The sequence below is a fragment of the Oryzias melastigma genome, linkage group LG15, assembly GCF_002922805.2.
Source record: "Oryzias melastigma strain HK-1 linkage group LG15, ASM292280v2, whole genome shotgun sequence".
Classification (NCBI taxonomy): Eukaryota; Metazoa; Chordata; class Actinopteri; order Beloniformes; family Adrianichthyidae; genus Oryzias; species Oryzias melastigma.
Window position 1 is genome coordinate 30,216,087 of NC_050526.1, and position 8,640 is coordinate 30,224,726.

The 8,640-nt window shown below is 40.6% G+C and overlaps 1 protein-coding gene across 1 annotated transcript in view; it reads left to right on the top strand.

The window, feature by feature from the left end:
• snrpa1 (small nuclear ribonucleoprotein polypeptide A') overlaps positions 1–8,246 on the top strand; it is a 16,264-nt gene extending 8,018 nt beyond the window's left edge. Inside the window, exons 3-9 of the mRNA XM_024261802.2 lie at positions 377–455; positions 2,405–2,451; positions 2,514–2,616; positions 2,681–2,760; positions 6,358–6,433; positions 6,518–6,611; positions 8,036–8,246. Coding sequence (XP_024117570.1) covers positions 377–455; positions 2,405–2,451; positions 2,514–2,616; positions 2,681–2,760; positions 6,358–6,433; positions 6,518–6,611; positions 8,036–8,172 — 616 coding nt within the window. The 3' untranslated portion in view covers positions 8,173–8,246. The remainder of the gene's footprint in view (positions 1–376; positions 456–2,404; positions 2,452–2,513; positions 2,617–2,680; positions 2,761–6,357; positions 6,434–6,517; positions 6,612–8,035) is intronic.
• Positions 8,247–8,640: the final 394 nt, after the last annotated feature.

Consider the following 8,640-nt stretch of genomic DNA (forward strand, 5'->3'; position numbering starts at 1 on the left):
TACCTGGAGGATGAAGGAATTGAAACAATTGAATGGCCTTCACCATCCCCTGACTTAAACCCAATAGAACATCTCTGGGACATTATGACTGGGTACATAAGGTGCCGCCAGGTTGCTCCTCAGACTGTAAAACAGCTCAGGGATGCCCTCACACAGATCTGGGAGGAAATGCCATAAGACACCATCACTGACTTTCAAACCTTTAACTGATCCGAACCGTGACTCTAAAACCTTTACTTGATCCGAACCTTGAGTTAAGTTATACGTTACACCACTAAGTCGGTTATTTGGGGATTATTTAGTTTTCAAAGAAGAGGCGCAGTCTGACGTCCTTGTGATGATTGTGTTGTCATTGACTGTTAACTTTCTGCTTCAGTCGTTTAGGAGACAACCTGGAGCAGTCTCTGCCGGGCCTGAAGGAGCTGATTCTGACCAACAACAACATCCAGGAGCTGGTGAGTGCTCAGCCCCCTGGGTTCTGGGAGCGAGCGACACTAACCCCCAGTCTGCTCCTGTACAGTCTTTGATGACTCACAAACGCTCTGGATTAAAGAAATCTGCTGTTGGAATCTTCATTGACTTAAAAAAAGTATTTGACTCTCAATCCTGGCGTCCTACTGGACAAACTGGAAGTGTCGCGCTAAGTTGGGTCAAAAGCTATTTAACAGGAAGAAAACAATTTGTCAAGATGAATGAATTCACATCAGAGGCCAAAGGGATAAGTTGTGGTGTCCCACAAGGATCAATTCTTGGCCCGCTGCTGTTCAATATCTACATCAATGATATATTCAATGTTTCAAAACTTTTAAAACTCTTTTTATTTGCTGATGACACAAATATTTTATATTCTAAAGACAATCAAAGGGAACTTATCAATGTGTTGAACACAGAGTTTATCAGAATAAAATCATGGATGGATTACAGCAAACTATCTTTGGATCTAGACAAATCTAAAGTGATGTTTTTGGTAATTACCAAGCCAGCAGAGAGCTCTCAATTAAAGTTAACAATGACTTGATTAAAAGTGTAACAGGAATTAAATTCTTAGGGATTGTTATTGATAACAAACTGAAGCCACACATCAGACACATACAAACTAAAGTTTCAAAAAGTATTTCAATTATAAATAAATCTAAATATATATTAGAATATAGCTGTAGATATTTATTGTACTGCTCCTTAATATTACCATATTTCACCTGCTGTATAGAAGTTTGGGGTAATAATGATGAGAGTTCACTACATCCTCTCTTTATGCTTCAGAAACGAGCCATCAGAATTAGACATAAAGACGGTTATCTGGATCACACTAACAATTTATTTGATCAATCCAGAATTCTAAAACTGTATGACCTCGTTGATCTTCACTCTGCACAGTTACTATACAGAGCTAGTGGGGGAACAGTTCTTAGAAAATGAAGGAGGAACAAACTGAGAGGATGCAGGAACTTCAAGGTCGGATTGATAAGAACCACAAAGAAAAGTTTCTGTGTTTCTGTGTGGAACTAAACTCTGGAACAAGTTAAGTAATGAGCTCAAACAATGTTCAAGCATTTATACATTCAAGAAAACGTATAAAGAAACTCTAATCTATGAAGATAAGATGAGTTAAAGATCAACTGGTGGTTGAAGAATTCCAAATGTCTGAACTTGAATGTGATGAAATAATCAAAGATTTTTGTAATCAATCAATGAGTTTTATGTTCTGTAATATGCAGTAATGATCACTGAAAAGTTTACAATCACTATGGGATTAATGTTCTTTACTTGATCCAAAATATGTAGCAATGATTACAGGATTATTGTGTTCTAAAGATAATCAATGATCATTAGATATTGTGAGAATCATTAATGTTTATTGAAAATATCTAAGAATTCTTTCAGAGAATAATAAGAACTTTATTGTTACTTTAAAACTTGATCTCAATGTGTAATTATTATTTTTCTGTATCAGTATAACGTTGTACTTTGATGATAATCAATGAGTATTATAGATCTGTTACATGAAGTATGATTGATGTTACTGTTTACTGAAATAATGTTTGATGAGATTAATCAATAATCAACAAGAACTTCACTTTGATATTGGGGATGACAAAACAACAACAACCGGATTACATAATTATGGATAACAGTGAGATGAAGTAACTAAGTAGGGGTGGGATTATATAAGTTCGCCTCTTCCCGCTCCTCTTCAAGCAACCAATCAAACTCTACTGACTTTAGTTAATTATCACAAAAATATTAATGAACCAAATGTGACATTAGTGTGTATTTGTTTGTTTTCTATGTAATCAGTGCATTTCATTGTTTCTGTAATGAGTTTGAAATAATTGTTTTGTTCTGTGTTTTTCAACCTATGCTTCAAATCAATCAATCAATCAATCTGGGTTGTCTGCTGCAGGGCGACCTGGACCCTCTGGCCTCGGTGAAGACTCTGACTCTGCTCAGGTAAGTGCCGAGCTCACGTGCTGTTCATGCTCTTCTTCTTCTGACCCTACAACCTTTCACAGCTTGTTAAGGAATCCGGTTACAAACAAGAAGCATTACAGGCTGTACGTCATCAGCAAGCTGCCTCACATCCGCGTGCTGGACTTTCAGAAGGTCAAAATGAAGGTAGGATGTGAAGAACAAATGCTGGAATGCAGAGGATCAATACTGATCAATACTTTTGCTTCAGGAACGGCAGGAGGCCGAGAAGTTATTCAAAGGCAAACGTGGTGCCCAGCTGGCCAAAGACATCGCCAAGCGAACAAAAACGTAAGATCGTGTGTCGGAGTATAAGTCTGTTTGTGGCTGGATCATCTAACGTGATGCTGGAGTGGCAGAACCAGAGGTTTCTAGAACCAGGCCGAACGCTTGTGGTCTGAGCAGATCCGTTTAGATCTGTGTTTCATGGTCAGAGGTCAGAGAGGTCAGAGCTTTGACAAAATCCAGAACATTTCCTTTCCACTCAGGTTGTCAGTGCTGCCTGTGGTTTCCCATCACACAAGCTCTGGTGCTGATCTAGCTGCTCTCTGATCAAATCCTTGGACACTCTGGGACCAGGTTTAGGATTATATCCAGTGACGTATATTAGGGCTGTGGGTAGTTGCTTAGGTGGCGATTCGATTCACGAATCGCAAATCAGCGATCTTGGACGTCGCGAATATCCGTACTCGAATTCTCGGGAGCAAATCGCGAATACCCGAGCACCCGGATACTCGTTACAGCCCAAACGTACAATATATAGAGATGGACCAAGCAGCTGTCATGTCCTCCATAGTAAAGGCCTTCCTTCCATTTCCAGCCAAAGGAAGTCAGTTCAGTCGGCATCTTTCTGTGGTACGGACGTCGCCGTGTTGGAACCAGACGAAGTTAAGCAGTGATTGGTCAGCGTCATCATTTCTCTGGCACCACTCTACAAATAGGAGTGAGCTTGTTGTAAAGCCACGCCCCTTCCACTGAAATTGGCTCAGGAGAATCTGTCAATGGTTAAGAATGTTGGGGGTGGGGCCAGTGGGCACCACCTGCTTTTACTGAGACATCTGATTGGTCTGTTCATAATTTGAATAATAACTCTTGATGATAAAGATATCCTGGGGGAAAAAAGAGGATTATCAAGAAGATGTTAAATGTTTATCCTGACCAATAGGACTGATTATTGATTGATTGTTTCTTTAAGACAGGGACATCATATATTAATAAAACATTCAAATGCCAGTACAAAAGATTTTAGTCTTTTAGGCTAATATCCATCTTTAGTCCCTATAGAAAAGGTTGATGATCTCTAGTAAAAGGAGTTAAATCAATACAGAAAGGATAATGAGTCGGACAACAGCAGAAACAACAGAAGGATTTGTCAGTAGAAAAACAGCAGTATATTCATAAAACATAGAAGCAATATGTAAGAAAAAAAGCAAACAAGAAATAAAATAGGTAAACAGATGTGACAGGCAAACAAAAAACAATAAAAATAAAGCAATTTATACAGAGCTCTGATGGCTGTTTTGATTGCGTAAAAGCCTTTTATCTGTTTGCTAAATGAGCTCAGAGTTGTTAGTGTCTTATTATGAGTTTCAAGTGTGAGATGCCCTGTAGGAGAACACAGCAATCACCCCTGGAAACTGCTCTAGTAGCCCTGTTAGTGTTTTTTGTGATAAATGTCTGTAAAGGAGGAGGGGCCAGACTATGAAGGAGTTTGTAAATTAAAGTGGAGTCATTGTATTTGACAACATTATCCCAGTCCAGCAGGTTGTGTTTTTTCAGGATATGACGGTGACGGTGGGCTTTGGGCTTTCTGTCTGATACTTGTAGAGCTTGTTTGTTTTGATGGGTCTTAGGGTTCGTTATATTGGCTAATGTCCAGCTGGTTAAGCAGTAGGATAAGTGTGGCATGGAGATTGCATCAAAATACAGTTAAGCTGACTCTAGGGTTAAGTTGATCTTGATACATCTAAAATTGGAAAAGTTACATTTCATTTTTGGAGTTTTATATGTAAGGGATAATACCCGACGAAGTGTGCGTTATGAGAAATTAACGCACGACGCGGAGGCCTAAACCGTCCGACGTGAAGCGGAGGACGGTTACCTCCGTGAAGTGCGTTAATTTCTCATAATGCACTCTTCGGAGGGTATTATCCCGCTTATACCATGGTCATTTACAAAATAAATAAACATTTAATCAATATTTAGTACTTTATTCTTGTTAGTTCTTTGGTTTAGCTCATTTTTTCACAAAAAAGCGGACTATTTGATCCGTGATGCGGTTTGTTGTCACGGTGATATGGAACACGGCATGAAGCCGGAAGCCGTTACAGACATCAGCTGCAGCGGTAAAGTGTCGCTGTTTTGAAAGAAAGACCCGGACAAATGTGGATATTTTTCTTCTTTTTCTGACGTTAATCCTTCAGTGAGCAGCTAGAACATATTCAGCTTCTGTCTGTGTTTCATTTCACGGCAGGTTCGTTCTTCTGAGCTGCTCTAAAATGAGAAACTCCCTCTTGTGGTGAAACAGAAGACTACACCTTTCATGTCGAGTGGTGTTTTATTAGAAGGAGAATAACCAATTTGTCAATATTAATTTACCTCACAAAAGGAGAGGAATATAAATGCTGGTCGCTACAATAAGTTAAATAAAGCATCAGTTCAGAGAGAAAGTTCATCCATTACTGCTTGTTTTGTCCAGACGATGAAGGAAAAATGTGTTTTAAAGAAGCCTGCGCAGTGATATCGAACGTTTGGTCTGTGTGACCGGAACTTCTTTTTTAGGTGTGCGTTATTACTGTGCATTATCACTTTTTAATGCACACCCAGCAGCCAATCAGAATCGAGTATTCACCCAGACCATGGTATAAATATATATTGAGTCTTCTTTACATGTTTAAAATCAAGTTGTGAATCTAAAACTACTTCAAAGTTTTTGAATTATTAGACCACTTCAAGCCTTTGATCTTTTAATTCAATTCAATTTTATTTATATACCCTAAAATCACGAAGAAAATTGCCTCATTGGGCTTCAAAATGTGAACAGTTGTTAAAAACTAAACAGACTAAATAAACTGGTTATCCCTGCCCTTAGACCCTCCCTCCCGGTAAGGAAAAACTAAAAAACCTGAGTCAGGAAAAAAGAAGAAACCTTAGGGATTCCCACATGAAGGAGAGATCCTATCCCAGGACGGACAGGCGATACCAGAACAGTTAAAGAAAGATTAGCTTCTACAACTACGTATCTAAGAGTTCATTCAGATAAAGCTGAGGGACAAGTGATGATGAAGTCCATAGTCAAGATGAAGCAGAAGTGCAGTCCACGAGCAGGAGGACAGACGACCCAGCAGGAATCACTCTCACTCAGAGATGCAGGATGGTGTCGGGGGCGTGGTCCACGGCCAAGAGTGGGAGCGTGGGCGATCCACCGGGGATCTGAAATCTCTCCCGCTCCCCAGAGGAGAGTGGGAAAGAAGAACAACATGTGAATGGAACTGCACCAACAAAAGCATGGAGAACTAGATACAATAAATAATAAAGAATAGAAGAGAGGAGAAGTAGATGAGAATAGAGAACAGAACCCCAGAGCTGATCTGAATAATAACGATGACCTTTTACCATGATGTTAGGATCTGATTCAGAACTGGCTGTCTTTGAAAAATGCATACACAGATTTTACACATTTACACCACCGAGACCTGAACACCCCCAGGCTCCGATGTAACCATAACATCTGCTGAGCCAAGTTGAGGATCTGGAGGCTCCAGTGGACCTGAGCTTTGATTGGTCGATAATCAACCTAATCCTCCCCGAAGTGGAGTTGAATATTCAACTCTAGTTTCTGTGCAGTGATGAGTGCAGCTCTACTCTCTCATTCTGGATTCTGTTTAGGTTCATTCCTGGAGTTGCTCAGCAGCAGGAGAAGAAGCGGTCTGGACCTTCTCAGGCTGAGGTGGAAGCCATCAAGGTACTTCTTTCTCCAAATCCTCCTTTGCTCCACAGGAGCTCCTCTTGCTGGAGGCTGACACAGCGTCCTTTCTGATCATTTCAGCACGCCATCAGCAACGCCTCGTCACTGGCGGAGGTGGAGAGGCTGAAGGGCATGCTGCAGGCAGGGCAGATTCCAGGCCGAGAGGACAGACAAGGTCAGAGCTGACACGGTGCTCATGTTCACCTGTGCAGGTGGTGTTCAGCAGAAATGACCTCAACTACTGGTTTGACGTTAGTGCTGCAGCAGAGAAAAGGTTAGATCAGAGCCTCAGAACAGGCGTTTAGTCACCAGTAAAGATGAGCTGTGATTGGTCGATTCTGTTTTCCACTACGTATCACTGGAGCTTCTTCACAGATTTAACCTAAAGTTTGAAGCTTAATGGAGATTCTGGAAACCATCAGCAAACTGAAGAAAACCAGTTTCTTCTTCAGCGACTGATGTATGATCCAAAACACAAACTGTAGACTTCAAAGCTAAATCAGTCACATGCAAGTCTTTGAATCTTTAAATTTTCTTAATGAATTTTTTTAACTTTTATTTTTGACGGCTCAGAAACTAGATACAAAAGAAACTTCAACTTTTCTGTATCACCAGAACAACCAGTTGATCTGAAGGCACATTGATTTCCAGCCAATCAAACCATGACACTGACAGGATGTCATCGTCTGCTTGATTGTGATGCTCCAGTGGGAGGTTCTGGAGTGTAAACAGAACTGATCGGCTGCTCTGCGAGTGAACCACAGCTGAACAGAGCAGTCGGACTCATGACTGTGTTTCAGTAAAAGGTGATTTGTTACAGCATTAGCTCCAGGAAGGGTACGGACTACAGTCCGTCCGGCTGTTCTGTATGAGAGGGTAGGCTAAATCAAGGCTAAATCTTTAACTCGAACTCTTCCTCTGAATCCATGTGGCCAAGAATAAAATGCTGACCAACAATTGCTTAAAAAAGATATTATTGATAGTAAAATCTTACTCTGAAGATCATCTCATTCAAAGCTGCACCTTTGTGTACAGAAGAAGTCTATTTTCCTGCAGCCGTTTTGTCATTAAGATACTTCAGTTCATGTCGGAATGATTTTTTTGGATTAATTGTGTGGCGTGTAAATGTTATAATCAGATGAAGGTTTCAGGTCCATGTGCACAGTTCTGTATCCGATCCTTGAACCGATCAGGTCATTCTTGCCTCTAATGGAAACCAGCGGTGGGTTGGCTGCCATCTTGAGGTCCAGTAGAATTGAGCAGACGATGACGTCACATCAGTGTCATGATTTGATTGGCTTAGATCCTTGATTCTTACATCCACTAGTTCTGGTGAGACTGACATTTTTTTTTCTATAGAATCTATCAAAAATCAAGGACAAAAAAATCAGATACAAAATTCAAAAGTTTAAAAATTCTGAATAGATGGAACTGAGAAGTTGTCAACCTCCTGCAGCAGAAACTCATGAACTCTGAGCTCCTGGAGGCTCCCCTCAAACTGATGTTTATTTGATTGTAAATTCTTATTTACAATGACGACCTGCCAACATAAACCTGCTGTTGTGTCACTCTGATCTCATGTGATGTGTTCAATAACAGGCCTGCCTGAGGTGGAGGAGGAGGAGGATGAAGAGGAAATCACTGAAGCTGTGGAGGCGCAGATGGAGGAAGGTTATGAAGAGAACGATCAGGAAGAGAAGGAGCTGGAAGACGCTCCTCATGAAAACGGCTCGTAAAACTGATTTTGTAGAACAAATGAGGATTTTTTTTTTTAAGCTGGCTTTAATAAACATTTCATGTGTTTCTGAGAGGTCAACTTGTCAGTTCTTTTCACTGTCAGTGGTTCTGTTCATCCATGTAATGTGTGGTGTTAATTCAAACTCAATAATTATCCAACAAGAGTCAGGATTCCAGTTTCCATGAAGATTCGGTTTGTCTGAAAAACAGCTGAAAACTCACCTGTACACCCAGATGTCTGCATGACAGGACATGAATGTGCATCTCCACTCACGGACATGAAACCCAGCAGGATAATTCAAACAAACAGAAACCGCGTCGATGGACAGATCCCCCCCCGGTTCTTGTCTTGGATATCTTCTTTGCTGTCTGTAAGATGCATCTCTCCTTCGATGGCGCGTTTATCCAGAGACTCAAACGAGCAGGAAACCAGTCAGTCATGTACGACTGTTCAACTTCAGCCTTTG